General features: G+C 36.8%; 2 protein-coding genes across 9 annotated transcripts; both read left to right on the forward strand.

The window, feature by feature from the left end:
- Nucleotides 1-7,187: 7,187 nt before the first annotated feature.
- Nucleotides 7,188-10,790, forward strand: LOC122087398 (protein CELLULOSE SYNTHASE INTERACTIVE 1-like). 6 transcript variants are annotated; one of them, XM_042656516.1, is made up of 3 exons: nucleotides 7,188-7,270; nucleotides 7,803-7,863; nucleotides 8,880-10,790. In XM_042656516.1, exon 3 carries the CDS (start codon nucleotides 8,917-8,919, stop codon nucleotides 10,597-10,599), a length of 1,683 nt encoding a protein of 560 aa, XP_042512450.1. In that variant the 5' UTR covers nucleotides 7,188-7,270; nucleotides 7,803-7,863; nucleotides 8,880-8,916; the 3' UTR covers nucleotides 10,600-10,790. The 6 variants fall into 6 exon arrangements, with proteins under 6 accessions (XP_042512450.1, XP_042512449.1, XP_042512447.1 ...); XM_042656515.1 differs by having other exon boundaries at nucleotides 7,229-7,684; XM_042656513.1 differs by having other exon boundaries at nucleotides 7,229-7,637; nucleotides 7,753-7,863.
- Nucleotides 10,791-13,316: 2,526 nt separating this feature from the next.
- Nucleotides 13,317-18,671, forward strand: LOC122085528 (peroxisomal membrane protein 11C). Of its 3 annotated transcripts, none has more exons than XM_042654002.1 (8): nucleotides 13,317-13,477; nucleotides 16,952-17,161; nucleotides 17,430-17,504; nucleotides 17,587-17,661; nucleotides 17,768-17,848; nucleotides 17,941-18,015; nucleotides 18,113-18,286; nucleotides 18,430-18,671. In XM_042654002.1, exons 2-8 carry the CDS (start codon nucleotides 16,970-16,972, stop codon nucleotides 18,463-18,465), a joined length of 708 nt encoding a protein of 235 aa, XP_042509936.1. In that variant the 5' UTR covers nucleotides 13,317-13,477; nucleotides 16,952-16,969; the 3' UTR covers nucleotides 18,466-18,671. The 3 variants fall into 3 exon arrangements, with proteins under 3 accessions (XP_042509936.1, XP_042509937.1, XP_042509938.1); XM_042654003.1 differs by having other exon boundaries at nucleotides 13,469-13,597; XM_042654004.1 differs by lacking the exon at nucleotides 13,317-13,477 and adding an exon at nucleotides 13,598-13,713.
- The last annotated feature ends 6,827 nt before the right edge of the window (nucleotides 18,672-25,498 follow it).

Raw genomic sequence — 25,498 nt, forward strand, 5'->3', positions numbered from 1 at the left:
TCTCTAAATTCATTAGATAGGCATTGAATGCTGTTTTTTTCTTTTCTTTTTTGGTTGGAGGGGGGGGGGAGTGGGGTGGTGTGGACTAGAAGGTAGATGTAAAGTTAACCCCTTAGAAAGGCTGTGTTGTTTGTGTCTGTGACTTCCAAAGTCTGCCCTTAATGCTATAAAGGGAAAGGCCCAGTATTCCAGCATATGTTTTGATTTAGATATCAATGTTGCACGCCATCTACTTGAAGGTCTTAATTTCTTCTACATTTCAGTCTTTGATATCAGGCGGCGTCAGCCTCTTGTGAGAATTAAGAGTTGGATTGTATGGGAAATTTACCAACTATATAGTGTCCAAGTATTGGTGAGCAATGTAAGATGATTAATAGAAGTTGAAGTTGAAGTTGAAGTTGAAGTTGTGCAACATTGTAATATGGATGTTCAGGAGCTGGAGCCAGCAATAATAGATTTACCTTGCTCATATCCATGAACATGATAGATCTATTGCTTCAAATGTTGGAATACTAACTCATGCATGCAATTTCTCCCTGGAGGGATTGTAATCTACTGAGGTTTTCTATATGGAATTTCAAAATGTCAACTTACTTATCTGTCTCAAGCCTGGTGTATGAACTATAGTGTTTTTGTGTGTATTCTTTTGTTTTCAATGAATTAGCCCTTCATAATCCAAGTAGCATTTTTTGCATGTCTATGATTGTTAAGACTCTTGATGCACTTTTTAAATTGTTTAGGGTTGAACTGAAATTTGACCAAAGAGAGATTTGTTTGGCCTAGTATCATTCTCAATTACTGTAAGAAAAGATTCACAAGGTGTGAAGTCATCTATCAAAAGGACCCACTTCATGTTGTTTTGTGTGCCCATCATCTGTTTGACTATTTGTTTTTATGTAGTATGAACTGCATAGGGTTGACTCTGAAATACTACTGAGAACAAAGACAAATCTAAAGTCAACCCTGAGAACAAAAACTGTATGAGCGTGGAATCTTGTACCAACGCACATACAGTTGGGCATAAAAATAGGTGACATATGAGGCAGTTGGATTTTTTCACACCCAGTTGAGTCTAGGCCTGAGGAATGCTAGGTTCTGAAACTTGATACGTTGCTAACTTCTGTTCAATGGTTGATTTGACAGTGGAGGTTGGAACTGCAAGAAATGTGTTTATGTTGGTGGAGTGATACCAATAAGCTTGCCTATCTTTTTAAGGTTTCTTTAGTGTTTTATATGAATGATATTGGTACAAAAGGGAAGCCTCTAGCTAGTTATTGCCGTCCCCAATAACTTCCCAGTAATATATTTATCAGTCATATCAAAACATCGATTTGTTTATCATTCATTGCTCCGAGTCTCACGTAATACTATACAATCTATTCTGGGTTCCTTTTTTAGTGTGGAAAAAGTGATTGAGTTGCAAAGGGTCCCCACCATGGTTGATTGAATCGTTAAATTGAATTGGAATCGGTTTTCATTGATCTCAATTCATAGTCAACACTGTATCGATGGATTGATACAAGGTAAAATAGTTCAAAAATGGGTTTTCTAATTAAAAACGGATGTATTTTTGTCCGACCCAGACCGATCTAATTTGATATCAGATTAATATCGATTTTGATGATTCTATTCCCGACACCAAGTTCTCATTAAGGATTTAGTTATCAATATCAGTCTCAGCTGATATCGATACGATACCAATTTAGGATAGGTCAATGTTACCTTTACTTTTCATAAAAATTAAAATTTTATTTTATTTATTTATTTGTTTTTAAATTTTATCCCTGATACCAATTCGATACCCAATCCTGAACTGATCAGATATCAAAATTGATATCAACTCATACCAATATAATATGACCGATACCATCAGTCCAACAACAATACCTAAAACCATGGTTCTCAAACCCTGGTCCCCACTTCCCATTCCTCTTCCCAAGACGATAGAGGAAGAGAAAGACAGTTCCAATTCCACACTCCAGCAATCTCCAAAGCCACATAAAAGAATAAAACTAGATAATTGAGTAGTAGGAAATGAAGGGCCCAAAGAGCTCACGTACATGCCTTTTGGGTCCCCAGTAAACTACTACAACACTCAAAAACCTCACGCTTCAATGATTCCTTGTCATGAGTTGCAGATATCTAAGAATCAACTCAAAGGGAAACATTAAAAGAAGCGAATTAAAAGGGGCATCCGTGCTTGTATCGGTCTTAATTGATATCGATACGATATTCAATATTGAATCAACTGGGATCAGATTGTATCGGGTCAGTTTAGTTGGTTTGATCCACTTTTGAGTTGATCTGCCCGATAGGACTCCAGTGATATCAATATATTTTTGCTTATACACTGATACTGATACGTATCAGTTGATACACCAATATAATATTGACACTTAGAACATCCTCTATTCACAATTCAAGTTTAGTCACATCTATGGTTCTAAGTATTGATATCAGGTTATCCGTATATGTGCGATTCATATCGGTTTGACTAGTCTCTGATCTCAATACCTGACCTATACCATATCCATTGAATGGTACGAATCAGGGTTAAAAAAGAAAAAAAGTTTTAAAAAAAAAAGAAATCAAGGGTATTTCTGTCTGATATGGATGATCCGATATCCATTCATTCCAATACCATAACGGTATAGGGGATGATCGATACCCATTCTGATACCGTAAAACTAAAATCATGATTATGAGTTTTCCACTTTTTGAGCTTTGAAAATCTAGAAACTATGGAAGAGTGTATAATAGTATGATCTTCATTATAGGCATGCATGGATTCAGCATACAAGTGATGCATGCCAATACATGAAGGATTTTTAATTGCATCAGACTGTCTATGATACCAAATCCCATTTCATAAACTGATAAAATATTATTCCCCAAATTTTTAAAATCTTACTTTTAACATCATATATCCTTTGATTCAAACCCTTATAGTGAGGAATCACTTAATAGTGCTACTTTGAAATGATTCCTCACATTTTGAAACAGGTTCCCTAGAAAAAGACCCTTTTGTACGGGAAAAGCCTCAAGACAAGTTCCCAAGGAATCACCAATTCATGTGAGGAAACTGATCTCCATTATCTATGACTTAAGCAATCTTTCTATGGAAGTCTTGGTTGTCAATAGATGTTGTCATTAGCTCCCATGCTCTAATTGGTGCTTCAATATTATGAATCACTACTCAATGGTTGAGATCAATTTGTTCACAAGTGGATGATAGTACTCATCTGTCCACCACAATTGTCAGTGTCACATATGGGTAATCCTTTTTTTTTTTGGGTAAAGAACAGATGGGTAATCCACAAAGACTAAAATGGATTAGGACTAAGGGTTGAACCATTCAATGCGCCTAGCCAAAATGACCTCTCATTTTGAATGACTCAACTTGTCATGTACCCACTCCAACTCATTTAATTCATTTTCTTTCTGCAAGCCTATAATTCAACAATGATGGGAAGAAAAGGGGAATGCATATCTTATGAGTCAAGTCAATAATAGATAATAAAATAATATATTTAATAAAAAAAAGAGACAATGATCATGCATTTAATGAAGAGACTGAGGGGAGATTGGGGAGAGCAAAAATATTGAGGGATGATGTGTATTTTCATTTTGGCGAGAAAAAAAAAAGTCCATCGATATTACGCGCCACCAAGATTTGATATGACTGGTAATCTAAATAGTCATGAAGCCTAAAATGGCTATCAGGTTGATTATTGTCTCCATTAGTTTTCTTAACATAAGTAAACTCCTTATAAAAAGAAAAATTTAGATCGAAAAGGAAAAATATGACGAGGGAGAACAAAAATTGGGATCTCATTTTCCATTCACCATTAAATCCTAGAATTAACTCTACAAATGGATGAAGATTCTTAATTTTAGATATTGGGAGGGATGAACACGTTGCCTCCTTACATTAACATTATTCTCATTTAAGAAAATAGAGGATATTTGATGAGTATCGTATGTGAGCACTCACGTCATTAAATGAGTAAAGAGAAGAAATAAGAGTCGAGAGAGCACCGTGGTTGCATGAGCCCTTTTTCTTTTTTAGATATTGTAGAAAAGATATTAAGGACAAAGAATGAACCTTTTAGGTTTAGATAGAAGCTTGCACCAATTCAAACAGTCAATCCTAGCAGCAAGGAGTGATAAATGGCATGAAACAAACCATCAAAGAAATGTATTGTGTTTAGTGAATTGAAGGCTTTTCCATTATCTGTACTTGTGTCATCTAGTATTCTTGAACAAGGCAGATGAATCTCAAGAATATCCAAACATTTTCTGGTTCCATGCACTTCTTTCCCATTATAGTCTGAATGCATTATCTCTCTTCTTATATTTCCTATTTGATCTTTTACCTTTTTCCCAAAGTGATATAGATTTCATTATTTTTGAAAAAATTTAAGATAGTTTAGACAGGTCAACAAACTTTAAGGTAATTATTTCGACTCTAAAAAAAAGACAAAAGGGCATACTCAATGCAAAAAGCTCTTGCATGTGTGAGGCTCGAGGGATGAGAACTATGCAGTTTTATTCCGAAAATATCAAGAGGTTGTTTCAACTATTTGACTATCAAGCCGCAATATTTGTACTTCACCATTGGACCAAATATGAATGGAGTGATCTATGACAGACCAAGGGTTGAGCTAAAGAATCCTTAGTTTATTGGATTACAAAACTTATACCTATAGGTTTCTAGACTCTAGAGGTTAACTTCTCTTTAGAGTTGAGGTGTAGGCAACACAGTTGTATTCATCTTTGATTAATAGGTTTAGAAGATTAATTCCCCTCCCAAATAAAAAAATAAAAAAATTTAAAAATTTAAAAAATTTAAAAATAAAAAAAATAAAAAAAATTTAAAAATTTAAAAATTTAAAAATTTAAAAATTTAAAAATAAAGAAATAAAAAAATAAAAAACAAAAGACAAAAGACAAAACAAAACAAAACAAAACCAAAAAACACAAAACAAAACAAAACAATGGATTTTCTAGATTAAAAAAAATATATAAAAATGGATGGAAGGTAGGAAGGTTGGTGAAGAGAATCCAGTGTGACTCAGGACTGGTACTCATGTATATATTAAGAACAAAACATTGCAGAAAAGGAAGCTAATCAAGGAAAGATGACAAACATGGAAGTATACAAAATATTAAGGATTGTTCTATATACAACCACCACCCAATTTGTCCTCATTCCTTTTTTTAAATGGCAGTCTTCTTCATATTGTATCGGTATAAATGATAAAGGATCCAGTTTTCTGCACGGCCATATGTGTATACGTACGTTGTGTTTGTCAACCGTAGAAGTGTAATAATACATCTTCCTTTTTCCCTATTCAATTGTTGAAGTCACGACCATGTATGTATATGGTTGTATACAAAACCATTTGCCAAATGATAATACAAAATTTGGTATATCGACCACTTATCTCAATTTAGTTTGATTTTGAGTTTTAATGTTAGGCAATGTGACCCCTACACCAATGCAGGGCCAATGAAAACTCTTGTAAAAGCATCAATAGGAGAGGGATTTCTGCCTTCTATAAGGGGCAGGGAGTATTTGAAACCATGATCAACATCGAATGGAAGGAAAAACATAGTGATCTACCATTAGGCAACCGACCAATGATAGTCATGGTTGGTACCTCACCTCCAAAGACATCCAAGCCAAGTCTCAACCTACCTCAAGTACCACGAGCAGTCTTATGCTAAATAAGGACCGATGTCCTAGAACCCAACCTAATTGGGCATTGTCATCTTGCATTATATCGACCAAAACGTAAGGACCTTTGTTACCCCATCTAGTGGATGTTGATCGCCGCTAATCACATGTCCCATCCCAAGATCCATTTCCATTGTTCACATGTTATCAAGATCCACTACTTGGTCATGGGATAATGACGTTCATAACCGTTTTCAAACTCAAACTTAATTATGATTAGTTAAGTGGTTAGCAGACCTAAGAGTAATCATGATTGGGTTAATACATTCTGATCAGGTTAGCCGTTATGAGATCGACCACCTCAATTTAGACAATGATAATCCACATCAATAAGAAAAACGATTTATCGTCCAATAGATAGAGTCACCAACCAATATATAAGACACTTAGAACTCAGAACTCAGGATAAGACACTCAGAACTCAGAACTCAGACCCCGGCGCTTTTCTTACTCCAAATTTAAGATTGAAGCTTCCCCATTCCACCACACGCTCACCACACCCTTCCCCCAAAAGAAAAAGAAAAATAAAAAAAATCTACATCCAATGGATAATGAGCTGACAGTCTGGCCTTGCCTAGTGGGCCTATATAGTCTTATACTTACTTTAACGCTAACCCGAGCCATATGGTTTGAGTTTTAGCTTTTCAGGTTCCTCCATGGTTGCTCTACGGTTACACTGTCCTAAAGGGACCTGTACGGTGAAAGTGCTCCAACTTTTTCCATCATGAGAAGAAACCGTAGGGCTCGCACACGCTGAAAGAGACTACCCACAACCGCAAGAGAGCAACGGATACAAATACAAATCACCAACCAGTCGCATAAACAGCCGTAGAAAAAAAAACCGTAGAGGATTGATTCCTCGTCAACCATAAGCAACCATTTTGAAAAACCACATTAATTAAAGTTAATGATAAGGTTCTTATTCTAATGTGAGGGAATATAATCGATTCCCAAATAATTTATTACTGTTTTGCTTTTAAAGCACACTAATCTATTATCTATCAAATCAAATCCCTTCTACCAGTGTTGTGGGCCCATAAGGCCCAGGCCCACTTCCTTTCTCGGCCTGCCGTTGCCAATTCAAAACTCCAGTGGCAGTTTCGTATTTTTGTGGTTATACCAAATGCTTTTACGTCATCCTTGGAACCTTTTTCTGCCGTCATATCTGTCATATGTACATGTGGCATCAATATCGACCGTCAAAATGTAATTTCATCTTGGTTTGGAAAAGGAAAATGCTCTCCATCTGTTCCCAAATCCCACGCGGCATTTGTCTGTTATTTTATATATAACTTCCACCTCGGTAACGTAAAAATTTGAAAAATATTTTCAAATTTTAACGTTGTGGGAGCTGTCGGATCTTCTACGGGTCGCCTGGTAGCCGTTGGATCTTTTCGAGCATTCTCGAGCAGATCTCTCTCTCTCTCTCTCTCTCTCTCTCTCTCTCTCAATATACACATTACAGAGAAAATCAGGAGACAGACTACTTTCCTTACTCGGGAGAGAGAGCGAGAGAGAGATTCGAAGAAGGTTTGATTTTTGAATGAGATTTTCCTTCTTATTTTAACATATTTTATTCTGTCTTCTTTGGTTCTTCCTCTGAACCAGATTACAGCTTTTACAGTTCTTCTTCGGTTTTCAGATTCTTCTGTTATCCCTCGTTGTTATCTTTGTCTTACTTTTTATTTTTGAATTAGGGGTTTAAACGTTTGATGTCTTCTGCGTTTTGGGTAGCAAAAAATAGTTGTATTGTGGGTTACTGTTGCTTATGGAGTAGAAGGGAAGTGAGCTAGTCCCCTGTTTTATGTTCCAAAGAGATAAAGATCAAAAAGGGGGTTGAAGATCAAGCTATTGGGTTGCTTCTCAAAGAAAAAAAACAGTTCCTGGGTCCCTATAGGTTGATCTTTGAAGCTACTTACTAGACTTTCACGATTCCTGTTTCAGGCATTTCAGAACTTTTTCTTTTTCTTTGTATACTAGTGTTTTATTTCCTTCTCTTTTTATTTTACAAGATTTCTACGAGGCTATACGTTCTCAGCTCTCACATTGTTTCGTCTTACAGTCACAGAAGAACAGTGGAGTTGTCATTCTCTTTGGATGTTGAGGAAGAAAAGCCATTTAAGGTATTTTTTTTGTAATTTCTTTTGGAAAACTATGGCCCCTATAATTTTTTTTTTCTTCAAGTGAGGTTGGGAAAATTTTAGTACACTCGATATCTGATAGTTGTATATACGAAAGAGTAATTCCTTATCTTCAAAGCAAAGTTTTTTTATTTTTATTTTTATTTTTTTGCAAATTCAAGCTTGAAGTCATTGTTCTGTCCATGAAGGACTCAACTAGAATGTGGGAAAGGGTTCTGTAATCTGAATGAGATATGGGAACTATCCTTTGCCGACCCAATCGTGCTTTTTCGAAAGGCATCTAAGAGCTAATTTTGGAAAATGGATTTGATAATATGCCAAGAATATGTTTCCATAAATACCATTGATAGGCATTTTGTAAAAAATTATTCTGATAACATCTCAGGAAGGTTACAGTAGAGAGCTCCGAAAGAAGGGGATCCATCCCTCTCAGAGAAATGGATTTGTAGGGTGGAGGTTTTCTGTAAAGTTAGCAGATTCGGCTAAATGGGTTGCTAACCGGTTTCTGGTTCTGTAAGACATAACCATGAGAATGAGTAATGGTTTTGTTTGGTTGAAGTGGGTACTTTGGTAATTCGGTTCAGTACCTTCATACTGCGAATTTTTTACCTTTTCGCAGAGCAGTTTGGCAACTGTTACGTAACTTGATTCGTTTCCTTCCCCTTCCACTCTTTCCTTTCACTGCACCCTCACTCTTTAAAACTTAGGAAGGACTCGTGGGTCTTCATCAGGTACTATGATTTTGCTGGTCGGATTTTGTTCTCAGCGAACGGGCTATATGTGATTTGCTAGATTCTGGAAGCTCCAGATCATGGACGTTCTCTCTTTTTCCCAATATATTTTTTATTTATTATTCTAGCTGATTGCAACTGCTCCAATATAAAATCACTCCACTACTTTTTTGTTTTCTCTTAACAAATTGCTACCTTTTTTTTTCCTTCTGTTGTCTGGATCATCATCTTTAAGCTTTGGTTTCTCTGAATTCTGTGTTCTTTTAGGTACTGTAATCTATAGGTTGCTACCCAGATAGAGACCATGGTGGAAGAGGGAGGGGGAGAGGTTTTGGTAGACACCCGTCCAGCTGAAGAGTGGTTATCGCGTGCCCAAGAACTTGTGCCTACAGCTCGTCAGAAAGCAAGGGAAACTAAAGGGTTCCCTGGTAGATGGAAGATGATAATTTCCAAGCTTGAGCAGATTCCTTCTCGTTTATCAGACTTGTCCAGTCACCCTTGCTTCTCAAAGAATGCTCTCTGCAAAGAGCAATTGCAGGCTGTGTGCAAGACACTGGGTGAGGCAATTGAATTGGCAGAGTTGTGCGTGGAAGAGAAATATGGGGGAAAGCTTCGGATGCAGAGTGATCTCGATGCATTGTCTGGTAACTTGGATTTAAATTTACGTGATTGTGGGCTGCTGATCAAGACTGGAGTGCTTGGGGATGCTACCTTGCCTTTGGCTATGTCCCGTTCATCCACAGAGCCAGTGGCTGGGACGAATTCAAATATAAGGGAATTGCTGGCCAGGCTTCAAATTGGGCACCTCGAGGCAAAGCACCAGGCACTGGACATTCTTGTTGAAGCCATGAAAGAAGATGAAAAGACTGTGTTGGCTGTGCTGGGCCGGAGCAATATCTCAGCTTTAGTCCAATTGCTCATGGCAACTTCACCTAGGATTCGGGAGAAAGCAGTCGCAGTTGTCTGCTCACTTGCAGAGTCAGGTAGTTGTGAAAGTATGCTTGTTTCTGAAGGGGTGCTTCCTCCTGTGATCAGGTTGGTTGAATCTGGAAGTGCAGTGGGAAAAGAGAAGGCCACTATTTCGCTCCAGAGGTTGTCCATGTCTGCAGAAACAGCCCGTTCAATCGTTGGGCATGGTGGAGTTTGTCCTTTAATTGAGATCTGTCATACAGGGGAATCAGTTTCACAGTCTGCTGCTGCTGGTACGCTGAAGAATTTGTCGGCTGTGCCAGAGGTGAGACAAATTCTAGCTGAAGAGGGTATTGTCAGGGTCATGATCAATCTCCTTGATTGTGGGATATTGTTGGGTGCTAAAGAGTATGCTGCTGAGTGCTTGCAGAATCTCACTACTAGCAATGACAATCTTAGAAGGTCTGTTATCTCAGAAGGTGGAGTTCGGAGTTTGTTGCTTTACCTTGATGGTTCATTGCCCCAAGAATCTGCGATGGGTGCATTGCGGAATCTGGTGGGTGCAGTTTCCATTGAAGTTCTTCTTTCGCTTGGTCTTCTTCCTCGATTGGTTCATGTGCTTAAAGGTGGATCCATCGGTGCACAGCAAGCAGCTGCATCTGCCATTTGTAAGGTTTGCAGCTCAACAGAAATGAAGAGATTGGTTGGTGAAGCTGGGTGTATTCCTTTGCTTATCAAACTGCTTGAGGCTAAAACAAACAGTGCAAGAGAGGTTGCTGCCCAAGCAATCTCAAGCTTACTGACTGTTTTGCAGAACCGTAGAGAAGTCAAAAGGGATGAGAAGAGTGTTCCAAATCTAGTCCGGTTGCTTGATCCAATTCCTCAGAACACAGCTAAGAAATATGCTGTTTCCTGTCTTGGATCTCTCTCCTCGAGCAAGAAATGCAAGAAATTGATGATCTCATATGGAGCCATTGGCTACCTCAAGAAGCTGTCTGAGATGGACATACCAGGATCAAAGAAGCTGCTTGAGCGGCTCGAAAGAGGAAAATTGAAAAGTTTGTTCAGCAGGAAATAGTTGGGGCTGGCTCTGATTCTCCTTTGTGTAATGATGTATCTTGATCTCCAAAATGTTTCATTGTCTGTATGAAACAAAGTAGTTAATAGATATGAACTGGAATGCTTATGTTTTGGATCCTCACTTGGAATAACTGGTAAATGTTCTTTGCGAATACATGATTATAGGTGAGATTTTCTTCACTTCTTCAATTCAATTCCAACTTCTCATTCTTTGTTTCTTGTTATCACTTAAGGATGATAATGATGCCTTTGGAAAGTGTTAACAGGAAGAATGGGAGAATGCTTGTGTATCTTTAGCTGATCGCACAAGTCCCTTATTTATAATATAAGTTCATGATAGAGTCATGATAGGAATCATGATGGAGTCATGATAGGAGTACAAAACAGAATATGAAGTATTTACAAGTATGCTACCCCAGCATCCAGTCGCCTCAATCTAATTAGGGTCGGTGGAGGGAGGAAAGCCTCAAAGTGCCCCTGCGACACACTAATTCTTATTCTAACAGAAAATTTAATGACACAACCAGTGTTGGGGGAAAAATCCTTTGACTTCTTTGGTGATTGGAAATGACAAAGAGTTCATGTTTTTAAGTTCCATTTATTGCACTATTGCAAGAACGGGAAACATATATGTTGGACATAAAAGGGAGAGTTGGTGATGAGGTACAGCTATCCATTCTAACAGCTTCTGGTTCCTTTGTGTCACAATACTGATGGAGAAGTTTTAGAGATTCTTTGAGATGGTATTAGACAACCGCTATTCCATAGCTTCTGGTTCTATGGAATTTCATTATATTATCTTACCTTGAGGTCGGCAATCTAGGCTTAAACCCCTCTTGCTTCTTCATTGATCATAATATGAAGGTTCATTCCAATTTTCAGGACTCTTTATCAGCTTTATGTAAGCATTGTTGAGAGACTGATCACTGTTGTGGACTTGTATTTCAGAAAAGTAAACTTAAATGTTCATTCAAGCTCGCAGTAAGTAAAAAGTTGGTGTAGCGATGGACTATTCAATAAAAGGTAGCGATGGACTATTCAATAAAATGGGGGGGTCTTAGTCTCATATACCATCATCATTTGTTAGTCTGGGTGCCAATTGGTGTTTGAAATCCTAACATCTCTATGGCTTTGGTAATTGCAAGAGAAATTACATGGAAGGGAATGAAGAGGGTAGTCAAATCATTTTTACCAATATAAATAGGAAATTTAAATAACTGCCACCGCAGGGTGTAAGGCCCTCGTCTTTACTTCGTAGAGAAACTATTTCCTAACTTGAACCTATGACCACTTGATCACAACGGAACAACCTTACACTTGTACCAAAGAAAAAGAAAAAAAAGCCAAATATGCAGACACTCTAGAGGGCACTCTCTCTGCTGGATGCACTTGTATATGGATGATTAGGGATGGGGCTGAGTCAATACCCATTATGAGACTAATCTCCAACCCACTTGAAACGGTACTGAAGTGTGGGAAAAAATTCCTTTCACAATGCCAGAATTCCTTGCAACCAAACGACTTCCATGCTAGACTCAACATTTTTTGGATCGATGGTGAGGAAAACAAATGAGAAATACGTCAGGATGTGACGAAGGGCCGCACAGCAGCCAACACCGGCCCAGCAGGGACTATGTGATCTTAGAGGCTCAAAGCTTTGGATAAGGGAAACAAATCAATGGTAATGAAAACATAAGAACAAACAATGCACATAGGTTTACGAGGTTCGGCAAGATTACGCCCTCGGTGAGATGAGATTTTACTTCACTATTAATGGATAACATAGTAGATTGACTACGTCCTCTGTGAGATGAGATTTTATGTTACTATCAATGGAGAATAGGGTTACAGCACTCGTCCTCACACTTCTCATAATATTTACAACGAAAGTAAATCTCGCTACTTCGGAGCACTGACAGAGGAGGGCCTGGATATGAGAGTAAATGATGAAAAAAAAAAGAGCTTGTGAGGAGCAGGAAGTGTAGAGATCTTTTTCCATAGTTTATATACCAATTTTTTTTTTTTCAATCAATATTCTAGTACATTGGTCACATTTGAATCTTTCTATAAAAAAAAATCACATTTGAATTCATATAAAATTCATTTTTTTTTATGATATAAAAAAGATATATATTGCTTTATAATTTTATATTATTTTTATAATTTATATGTATATGATGACAACTCTATGTAATCATTTATAATTACAAAGAATGCAAAGATGAATGATGGTGATGGATCTTTCGTCGTTATTATAGTTTTGATATGTAGATACGATCCTAACTCGTTGTGCACATATTATGTGAAAAGACCATCCTACCCCTATGTGGTCAATGTTTTCACTTGCTCACACATTGGCATGCATGGTACAAAAGCCACACCACCAATTATCGTTCCTTTACCCTATATTGTTTGGAGAAAAGAATTTACCTGTTTGCATGTCATTATGTTCAAACATATACCAACATGAAATGACAATATTATCCACACCCAGCTGCCTTTATGCGGCCTCCCATTAGCCTACACCTTGGTGCAATGGCCACGCAAACAGTGACAGGATTCTCTTGTCCATATTTTTTTTTACCCTGGAATTAATGGCTTTTTTTTTTTGTTAATTAATTAATGGAGGGATTTAATGGGTGTTTTGTTTCTATCTTGGGAACGATCTTGACCTTACAAGCCCTAATCGGTTTATCATACGCAACCTACGTTCTTACAGATACAACAGAAAAGAGGGGAGGGAGTTGCGACCAGCGAAGCTCCGCTTCTTAATAGTAAAATCGAAATATACTGCCAAGAACAAGAGGGGTGTGGTTTTCAAGGCCCGCACGCAATCCGAGACGCCTTCATCGTTCCCCTCTGTCCACACTCTATAGGTATGCATGTCCGGTAAAATCATTTCTTCTTTTTTTCTTACGATTGATGTTAGTCTTGAAGCTTAGCTTAGCTTACAATTAGATTATATATCAACAAACGCTCGTCGTCTTTGCTTGCAGGTATCTGTTGCAGCTCCCTCATTTTCTCTCATTTTCTCTTTCTCAATTTTATTCTATTCTCTTCTCTTTTGATTCATCTTCCTGCCGTGCAAATCAATCACGATATTTGATACCAGGTGTTGGAAAAGGGCGATGACCTGAATTGTATATTTAGGGCTTTTTCTTGTTTGGGTTTTTAGATATTCACCATGCTACTTTTGCTGTTGTAGTTTACAGTTCTTTTTTCTTTTTGGGTGGTTTTGATCTATTGTTTTTCATGTTTATGGGATCTTATTTGTTTGTTCGATTGTTAGCCCTTATCTAAAATTTGGAAACTTTCATTGCCAATTTCTGCTTTGCTTGCTTGTTTAGATTCGTTTTTTTTGGGAGGGTGGTGTTGGTGATGGCGAGTTTTACGTCTTCTTGCTGTGATTCAGATGATAAATTGATAATAGTACATCAAATTTTATGTACTGGATTGGTCTAGTGATATTTCTATTGGATGCTAAACCTAGATTCATTGCAACCGTGGGTCGCAGTGTCTTATTTCATGATCAGAAATTAATGATGGACATGTTCTTATTTTTTTTTTTAGCAGTCTTGAACTGTCTCCCTAATTGCATTTCGGTAAAGTTAGAGGTCATCAAATTACGAAATTTGGTTCTGCCTGCTTGTATGTGCTTCTTACTGAAGGGTTCCTTAAGCTTAATATTCTTGCAGATGTATTCAACAACTCTGCTTCATGCGATTTTCTGTAACTTCCTCTCATTAGGAAGAGCTATTGAAATGAATTCCCCTTGTGCCTGATGTACACCTCCTTCTTTCCAAGCCTAAGCATGGTTTGGTGGGCTAATATAACCACACCAAATAAAATAGAAAGGGGGAAAATGGTTGAGGATCTTATGCAAGAAGAATCTCCGCTTGAAGTGGAGAAAAAAAAGAGAAAGGAAAAGAAAAACTGCAACATGCTTGTTCACATAAGTGTATCCTGTCATCTGGTGAACATTTATATGAAAATTTGACTTGAGAAGTAAAGAACATGAAATCCAAATTCTTACAATGAGTTGGCAGGTCTTAACCCCCTCAAAAATAAGTTGGCAGGTAAAAACCTTATTTTACTGACTGAATTAGTTCTCATAATGTGGAGCATCCATGCATGGGTACTTGTTAAATGATATTTTTTTCTTGTGCTATCTGGGACTGGTTATGGCCTTGAATAGAGGATCACAAAACACTATTTGTTTAGCGACCCCATTTAATTGTGGCAAGGCTTGGTTGAGCTGAGTTTCTAATGATATTTGCGACCCTTTTCATTTATTTATTTTTTTCTTTGGAAGGTGAAAATCACTTGTATAGATTTGTCTAATGTTCAATAAAAATTACAATCTAAAAGGGAGGAGGTGTCTAAAGGCTTGGGGTCCTTGTTTACTTGTAATGAGAATTGCACACTGCCATTACCTATTCTAGGACTCTTTGTATGTAGTATGGAAGCCAAAATGGAAGCCAATTTTGGAGTTTATTCCAATGGGTGAAAATGAACCTTTATAAACTACTTGAATCTCTCTGATTAACATCATAGATATAATGAAACATTTATTTCCTAAATCATGGACCTCATTAAGTACTCTGTTTTAACTTCTGACCTTGTCTACTCTATGGATCTGTCTATTAGAATTTTAAGAAATTATCTCTGACCATATTTCCCATATCACCAGGAAAGATCCATAAAATCCACTTTGCCAACCTGAGAACTGCCCCTGAAATATATCTGTTTTGGAAAAGTAGTCAGATGAAATTGAAATGCCAAACTATCCAGCATTGGCACTACTGTCACTAAACCTAAGTTGGTAAAAGATGCTCTGAGCTTCTTTTCTTCTCAATGATTTGTGACTTCATCTATATGCTTGCTGATTATTCAGTGGGCTGACCTGTCACAGCATGTACAAGTACCCTAGTTTCCATATAAATTTCAATTTCAAAATGCTATCATAAACAGATAGCCTACCCTGAACCATGAAACTGATTTATGCACAAACATAGATATTTTGATCGTGAAGGAACTCTTCACTATTATTTCAAGCACTTCAAGTTTCTGATTTGCATCTATGACCTTCTTACCATTTATATATATTTTTTCCATTTTCCTTCCTTATGAAAAATTTTAGAAAACTATCAAAAATAAATAAATAAATAACGGTGGTCCCACTTTCACTTTTCTGCTTTCAATTGTCTCAATATGCCTTCTCATAATTAAAACAGAAGAAATTGTTGGTTCACATGCAATAGAGTAGGCCGATTTCTTTTCATTGAATTGTGATGGATCTGATTATACTATTCCAGCTGAAGTATTCATATTAATGGTATTCCAAGGAAATTTATTTTAGTGATGGTTGCGGTTGATTTGCCACCACAAGTGGCCAGCAGTTTATTCTGAGATCGTATTTCTTTCCATTGAATTGTGATGAATCTGATTATACTATTCCTGTTGAAGTATTCATATTAGTGGTATTTGAAGGAAATTTATATGGTTTTGGTTGACTTTCCACCACACATGGCCAGCAGTTTATGCTGAGGTCCATTTGAGGCCCAGTCAGGTTGATTTTAGGAGGATTACAAGCATTATATCTGGAATATGGATGTAACCAAACATGATGGAACTATGATCTTAGACAATTCGAACCATGATATATAACCCTGGAGTTCATTCTTCCCTGACTAAATGGTTATTGCCAGAATTAGAAACTTATTTTCACTTTTAGTGTAAAGTCCATCCAGCTGAATCATAACATCTTGAATTAAGCTTGTGGAATATTTGCTGGACTTTAAGGATAGAGGCTAACAATCATTCTGGATGTTTTCCATTGTAGTCTTCACGTTGGTTATGAGAGGTGTTTTTATGTTTCCTGTATGACCATCAGAGGAGAAAAATTAAGTAGAAATACAGAGAGTAAAAGCACAAAGGCCATGAGGGAACGTGAGATTTAGAGAGGATGGTGCTCCACTGGGTCACACAACCTTACCATTCTGCCGAGGCCCGCCTCTAAACTGTGACAAAAATTTTAAGGGAAGAAAAAATAAATGTGAGTAAGAAGAGAAGATGAACTGAGAAATTTGAAGCATGGATTAGAGAATGTAAAGAAAGTTGCAAAAAGAAATGCTAATATACTGGTGTGATGGAGAAAAGATGTCCTCTTCCTTTTTATTGTTCACATATTACATTATCTTAGTGTTTAATCTGTGATGTGCAGATTTTGATTTTTTATTTTTTTAAGTTCAAACTAGTGCAACAAATAGACTTGTACATAGCCTTACTGCTTCTGAAATCTCTGTACTTAAGACTGAATGTTGAAATCAGCTGCTGGCTTTACTGGGCAGGTGCATTCAAGATAGAAGATGAGTACACTAGATGCAACCAGAGCAGAACTTGCTCTTGTGGTCTTGTATTTGAACAAAGCTGAAGCGAGGGATAAAATCTGCAGGGCAATACAATACGGTTCAAAATTCTTGAGCAATGGAGAGCCTGGTACAGCTCAAAATGTTGACAAGTCAACTAGCTTGGCCCGTAAAGTTTTCCGGCTTTTTAAGGTTTGGTTTGTAGTTTGTTATTAGCACAAGTATGAGTTGTAAATTAATGGCCTTACTGGACAAGTAGTGGTTTCATTCAATTTGTTTGTCTCTATAACCAATTCCCTTCTGATGTTTCATGGGCTTTGGCCATCATATGCTTTAATATTTTTTATGGAATTTCACCATGCTGCTTTTGCTTTTCGGGTTGGAAAAATGTTCAGCGTGTATGTCTGCACTCTTATAAATCTTGGACATCATTTTAATCCAATTTCTATTGGACTTGCAGTTTGTCAATGATTTGCATGCTCTAATCAGTCCAACTCCCCAGGGAACTCCTCTTCCAATTGTTTTACTGGGAAAGGTATGTGCGTTCTTCTTGTTGATTTTGCTAATAAGATCTTCATTTTCCCATTTTCTGGCATTTAACATGATGCTTGTGTCAGTCCAAAAATGCATTACTGTCAACTTTCTTGTTCCTGGATCAAATTGTCTGGCTTGGGAGAACAGGCATCTACAAGGTGATGATTGTCTTCCTGTTTAACTTTTCAGTTTTAGATTGTGTTCGTCAAGAGACACTGGTACTAAAAACACTTTCTCTGATTTATTTTTTCCTTCTATGTTTAGAACAAGGAGCGTGCAGATCTAATCGGCAGGATCTCTCTTTTCTGTTGGATGGGTTCCTCAGTTTGCACCACCTTGGTTGAGGTCTGTGCCTTTGGTTTGTGGTTTGTTGTTGTCATCATTAGTACTGTCACAGACAACTTCATTACTTTTCCTTTTTCCCCCTTCTTCTCAAGCTTGCGGAACTTGGAAGGCTGTCTGCATCAATGAAGAAGATGGAAAAGGATCTTAAGAGCACCGACAAGTATCAAGTATGTGAAGCTGGTCCTTGTTGAAAGGTGTTCATGTTATTCCTTCTTCTGCCTCTCAAATCCTGAATAATACCACACCTTTGTCTGGTGAATGCAGAATGAACAATACCGTACCACGCTGAAGAAATCAAATGACAGGTCATTAGCTCTGATAAAATCAGCTATAGATATAGTGGTTGCAGTCGGGCTGCTTCAACTGGCACCCAAGAAAGTCACTCCTCGTGTTACAGGAGGCTTTGGATTTGTCAGCTCCCTCATCTCCTGTTATCAGGTGCTTTGCGATTCTGTGCCTCTTTGATTCCAAGGGTTTTTGAACATTTTTTTTATATTCAAACGCTATATCTTCGAATACAAGGATTAGTTGTTTGCATTTCTTATTCACATTTTGCTACTTTTTCCAACTGCTAATTGCAGTTGCTTCCACCAGCACCAAAGTCGAAGGCATCCTGAAGAGGGAAAGACAGATTGGCTCAACATGCTTCAGCACCATCCAAATAATATTTCAGGTTGATAGGGTTATATAGTGGCATACTCTTCTGTGCAAGTTGTTGAATGGTAGAAACATATTGAAGTTTCACCAAGACATCTATCTATCATTCGTTGCTCTCAATTTCCTATGGGGTGAATAATATTTATTGCCGCCTGTGTTCGTTTGATATAGTTGTAATTTGCACTTGCATTAGGTGCATGTGCTCATCCAAAACATGCACAACAGCATCCAAACAATCCAGAAGTTTGTGGGGAGCAGATAATTGTTTGGAAGCAACACCTAAAAGGCCTACTACCAAACCGGACTAAAAAATCAAAATTGGGCCAGCCAAATCCCTTATTGGTCCTGCTTTGGTTTTGTTCTTTGGAAAATTTGCCCGTTTTGGTCTCACCCGATTTGACTGAAAGATTGACTGTAGCTGATAATAAAAATCCCAAAGTTCTTAAATTTTTTTTGGGGAGTTTTCTGTTCGTGAGGCCCTGTGTCACAAACGGGTTGCGCAATGATCACCACACTCCTCATGGGGTTACGCCTCTGTCCCCACAGGCTGGAATTGATCCTCAGTCTTCCATGCGGCGCACTGGAACCACCTTCAACCATTCCATCTCAGTAGGCTACTAAGGCTAGCTGAGCCATTCATTCTCAGAAGACAATTGCGGTGGTACGCCAACCAACAGGTAGGAGGGTCACAAGCGGTGATCATGCACCTCAGCATCTCCTTTTGTTTGCAATCATTGCATCAAAGGTGGGCTCTAATTTACTGAAATTGATTCTTGAAAGTGGCTAAAAAGATTGTAGTTGTTGAGAACTCAGAACATTTAACACATGGTTCAAATGGATCGCTTCGTATCATGAGCGCTATTATAACGTCTTTCTAGTGATATTTGGGGTGCAAGTTTGGCCCAGCAAGCCTTTGATCACCCGCCTGTGATCATACAGGCCCGCCCTGACCCAATCCTGCATCTCTAAAAATATATAAATAAGGGAAACAGAACTGTCTGGAGAAGAGAGCCTTGCCCAGACACAGGGTGCATAAAATTACCCCCATGCCCCCCCATCCCATCCCACCCCACCCCACCCCACCGCACCCCACGCCACCACACCACACCACACCACACCAAAATGAAATCCCCTGTAATCTTACCCCTGTTGATGCTTTTGTATGTTCATACTGGCCCCAATGTTGACGCAAGGGGCCATGCTCACAAGTGAAGTTATAGCTCTTGAACAAGTGATGAGAGACAAGGTTGCCCGGGTCAAGGGATCGCAGGCAGCATGTAATGTTCCCACCTGCAACTATGAAATAGACTAGCTGAATTAGCAATGAAAAACGAGAGAACTGATCAGCCAAATTCGGTTGAAGCAGATCCATCTTATGCCTCGTCACTCTCTGGCACACGTTGAGCTTTTTCCTTCCCTTCCGTCTTTAAACCCACTATCCGGTACTTCGAAATGAGTTTGTTGATCAGTTGCAAAAGAAGTTGCAAAAGAACTAGAATGAACACCATTTGGAGAGGGATAGACTAGTTAATTCTTTTACTATAATCTAATGGAAGAAATGAGTATCATAGCTTACCTCTTGAAGGGGAAAAGATCTACTACGAGGAGTATCTATTTTTAACAAAGCTTTTTATCCTCCCCATCCTTCGATCGGACTAGCTTGCTACCTGCTTAAGGCGCGACGTTCAAGCGATATACTAATCGATAAGTATGAAATGATGGAATTTTAAACACATTAAATTAATAAATATGAAATGATAGTATTTTAGACTAATTAAATGCATTATCTAAATCAGGAAAAATTTTCGGCAACTTTGATTATAACGAGATTTTTCCATTACACACATTCTTCGAGTTGCTCAGATCAGTCAGAGCTGAGCTGGGCTGAGCTTAACAGGATTGAGCCTGGGCTGAAATAGCCTAGGTTGTGGCCAGGGTCTGAAAGGAATCGATTTAGCCTAACCGCGGCTGCACCCTTCAGTTACACTTTTTCTGTTTTTGGTTGGTTTAGGACAGACGTCATCAACATCATACCTGACCACAAATAATGCAAAACTATATCTGACAAGCGTCATTAGACGAAAATGGGCCTTACAAGATTTATAAAGTCACAAAAGTTTGTGACCGAGTGAGGCTGTAGTGTGAAAATCGTCTACAGTCATTGAATCGATGTAGTGAGCATTGGGTGGTTGAAAATCCCTTCGAGCATGTGTCCAGATGTTCTTAGTGTTCGATGCTCACCGCACCTCACAGCTAGCTGAAGAGAATGTGGACTAAAGGTGTCAATAGTTTGGTTCCAATTGGTTTCGGTGAGGTTTCACTATTAAGGGGAAAATATAACTTCTTTTTTTTTGGATAGAGGGGAAAATATAACTGGCCAGCACTGAAACTGAATCAATTACTTAATTGATCCAACATAGTAGGGCCAGAACCGAAAGACTGATTAGTTGAGCCCAGTAAGGAGTAACTTTTTTGAGGCTGTGTAAAATCTGTTATAAAAACTAGACAATGGCCTGTAGACTCAATAGTCCCCTTATAACATGAACATTGGTTCAATATAGTGAATAGTGAGTGAAAAAACCTAAATGGCAAATCAAAGCCTCTATTTTTGGTCTAATCAATTTTATTTGGTTTGGTTTGAATTGGTCCAAGAAACACATAACCTGCCCCATTGCCATTGTGAAAAAAAAAAAAAAAAAAAAGGTTCTTTCCCAAGGGGATGGTAGATTACAACAAAACTGTAGTTGGGAAGCCAAATAGCATTGTTTGATGGGGATGAAGAACACTAACCAGTTGTGTTTCTTACGCCCTTCAATGGGGGAGTCCACATGGGTATCACCAGAGAGCACAAAAAGGGTAGGGGGTCATTTCATAGTACCCTGTATAGAACAAGACCAGTTAGAGTTCTTTTTCGCTTGTTAAAATCATATTCTGACCATGAATATATTTTAAGACCTAACATAACCCTCCATAGTTTGTTTTAATTCTTCAAAGAGTCACCATCTGCTTTGCATTAGCTCTAGTATTGGACCCATAGAAAAACCAAGGAGATATATTTTGTACATGATGAGCATCTGGTGGAGTTGCACTGAAAGATCAAATGAGTAATGCACATTTGTCTTCATAAAAAAAAAAAAAAAAAAAAAAGAGTAATGCACATTTGTAATCTTCCTGTTTTTACCATTTTAGTATAATTTATCTTTTTCAAATGAGGGTATATATTGTAATTTCACATATATATTCGAAAAATGTACAAGACAGTTAAGACTTTTGATAATGACATAATAAAAAATCTCTTTCAAATTATTTCTGAAAACTCTTTTATATCCCTCACTTAAAAAACTTTTGAGAATACGATAAAAGGATAATTTTAAAAATCTGTCAAGTTCTAAATACACCTATAAAAATGTCATTTAGACAATCCCTTAATTAGAATACCTCAATACTTCATATATATGTTGCCCGCAATGTGACAAACTTAGGTAACACCAAATACTAAAATTTAGCTCACATTGCTATCTTACTCACAGAATGAGTTTAAGCTTAAGTGTTTACTGAAACTTTGGGAAATGATGGCAAAGCTGACATTCCAAATAAATAATACTAAAAAGAAAGAACTTGAGCCACAAAAATTGACAAAATAGGATGATCAAAATTGAAAGATTGCCTTCCCAAACAAGATATGGCAAACTGGAAAGGCAAAAGTTAAGATTACTTTTTTTATGGGAATAATACAAGGGAAATATGTAACACATCATAAGCCATAAAATATGTTGAACTAGACTCGAGGTTGAAGCTAGTTGCTAGCAAGGTTTAAATCATCACTCTACCAAAAAACAAAAGAAAAAAAGGTTTAAATCATTGGAATGGTGGAGGTTTGTAGATCATTTAGATCATTGTATGTGTTTGGATACACTTAGATATCACCAAAATGTTGCATCACATAGCAAACTTTTATGGGTCACATTGTTGACATTATTATTATCTAACCATGGGCCTATTTTGAGTCATATCCTCTATCTATACATAGTTTATTTTAATACTTAAAAATATCACTTTATTTTATATTAATTATAGTATTGAAATATAGAAAACAAGGAAAAATTTTCTGCACATAATGGATCATATGGTGGGAGATAAACTGAGTAATTAGAATGATTTAATTTAGTAATGTACATTACAATTAGTCATTTACATTTAAAATGCTTCATTTCTTTGGTGTATATTTTTCGGTAATCTAGCAACTTAAGTAAAGAGGGAGTTAATAAAGGTATGCCCAATGCCTAAGGCTCCAATCATTGTGGGGTTTGAGGAGGGAAAAATGTACGCTGCCTTATCTTTGTATCATGGAAAGGATGTTCCCTAAAATTACCACATGTAGCTCACATCACTATCAAATTTATAGAGTAAGTTTGAGCTTAGAATTTTGGTCCATGACATAATGCAACATTGGAAAATACTCACAAAGTTGACATTTAAAAGAGAGAAGAAATTGTTGCGCCACAAAATTTGACAATAGGATGACCAAAATTAAAAGCTTACCTTCCTAAACTAGATATGACAAAATAGAACAACCAAATAATAAATTTTATAATTAATAATACAAAAGGAATGTCCAATACAGCATACGCCACAAAATTTGATGAACCATGACTTGAGGTTGAGAATAATTGTTAGTAAGTTTTAAATAATTTGGAATGCTGATAGTTAGTAAATCGGTTTCAAAATAAACTTCTATGTTTGGATATAACTTTTTAGATATTTATGCAAATCAAGTGAATCTACACATTACACCTTTCCTCTCCCACCCCCCCAAAAAAAGAGACCATATTTGTGGAATGAAGCATATGAATAGTATTTTAAGTTGTAGTTTTTCTTTTGTTTTTTTGTAAGAAATTTTTCTGTACATTCTTATAACCAAGTTAAGTACAATAAATTATCCTACAAATTTAGGTTTTGTAATATATCATAAGGGTAAAGGTTTTCCATGATGTTACGCTGGCAAACCATACTAACGAAAGGGTAGAAACGGATCAATAGGACTTACATTTTGCATGAGGAGAAAGAGAGTCAATGTAGGTCTATTGTGCATTATGTGAGAGGCCATGGCAAGGAATATCCACTTCAGCGTTGTAGAATTTTTCCCATATAAAAAAATAATGATTAAATAAGGTGAATTATTGTTGTCAGAAAGGGTTTGTTATTTTTTCAAATATCACAAGACATCTATTCCGCCACATAGACATATGATGTGTCCATTCTGATGGTTATATAGAGAGGACATGGTCTAGATTACTGACATATCAACTTTTAGAGTCTATTTCAATTAAAGAGAAAGAACATTAATCGACTGCGCCCTCCACACCCAAACACAAGACACAAGACACAAGACGTCAAGAATAGACGCTCTTGCCCCTTTGGTTGGATGCTTGTGCATAGACTCCCATTGCTAGGGCATGGGCCACGCGGCCATGTAGCGTTCTTTCTCCATTCAATTAAATATATCTTATTTATATTTGTATATATCCCATGTATGTTCACAATAATGTTTCAATACTCTAGTCATTACTCATTATTGTTACTCTCCCAACTCTATGCAAGAATAAATGATTTGGAATAAAAAATTTGTAATAATGGCTAAACTCACATTTGTCTTGTGATTTCAAAAAATGCCACATTCCATCATTTAATGGACAATAACCCCAATTGTTCCATATGTAAAACCCCATTAATTGTTCCATATTAACATCTGTATTTAACCCATTTGCAGATAAAAAGCCAATCTAAGTCTGAACTAAAGCATTTCAGTTGCTATAATTAATCAATAAAAGGACAAATTGCTCCTTAAAAACCGAGTTCTGATGTCTTTTTAGAATATTAACTAACCATAGAAGTCTATGAGTAAGTGGGATTTATGGCTAGAAGAAGAAAGAAAATCCAACTTGTGATCATCTTGCCATAGTCATATGTTAATTATAAATAGGAGAATCATATCTGGCCGTTAATTTTAACCCTCTTTGGTATCATTTTTCTTTTTTATTTTGTTTACAAAATTGGTTTTGGCTGCATTTTGTATTATTTATGGAGCTTGTTTCTATTTTTAAAAAATTGGTAAAACACAAAAAACAAAAAGAGATCAAGAGTCATTTATGTGTTTTGGCTAAAAATGATTTTCAGTTATATTTGCACTAGACTTTAATGAGCATGTGCTTAAAGGCTCAATATGGATGGGTAAAGTAGTCATTTGCTTTGTAATTAGAAATCCAAACCCCTTGCCCCCCCTCTTCTTCAGTCAAAACTGAAGAAAGAGAGTTATAAGAAATATGGGTGAAGAGAATTTAAAAAAAAAAAACCTATTTTACACATAAAGATACCAAACTATTTCTCACAAAAAATTATTTTTGTCAAATAGTTACCAAACCATTTTTATGTTTTGATAAAAAAAAATGGTTTTCATTAATGATTTTTGTTAAACAGATTAAAAAAAAATTGATACCAAATAGGACCTTCAATTAACATGTAATTAACTTCTGATTTGGAGATAGTGACAGTTGTTAACAAGAACTATATTTATATATATATATATATATATATATATTTAATCAGACAGGGAACTTGCTACTGATTTTGACATTTTGGATGAGGCTTCCATTAAAAGTCTTTTAAAATGAAGATAAAAGGTCTACTTGGTGAGCTGCTGCCACTTCATGTCAATTAGTTGAAGTACAAATTATTACCTTGTCATGGAGGAACTTATTACCTTATCATGGAGGAACTTATAAAGTCTGTGTTTGTTGGTAGATCCAACAGAAGAAACATGACAGCTTTTAATGGAGGAAGGAAAATATGCCTGCATCTGTGCATGAACTTAACTGTTATCTCATATTGCTCTATCTGATTACTTAAAAATAGGCATGATTTCTTAGTATTTAACTTATAATAGAATAATATTAGATTTTTTTTTTCTTTTTTGAGAGGGGGTGTTAGCATATA

Source organism: Macadamia integrifolia, chromosome 8 (assembly GCF_013358625.1).
Source record: "Macadamia integrifolia cultivar HAES 741 chromosome 8, SCU_Mint_v3, whole genome shotgun sequence".
Lineage (NCBI taxonomy): Eukaryota > Viridiplantae > Streptophyta > Magnoliopsida > Proteales > Proteaceae > Macadamia > Macadamia integrifolia.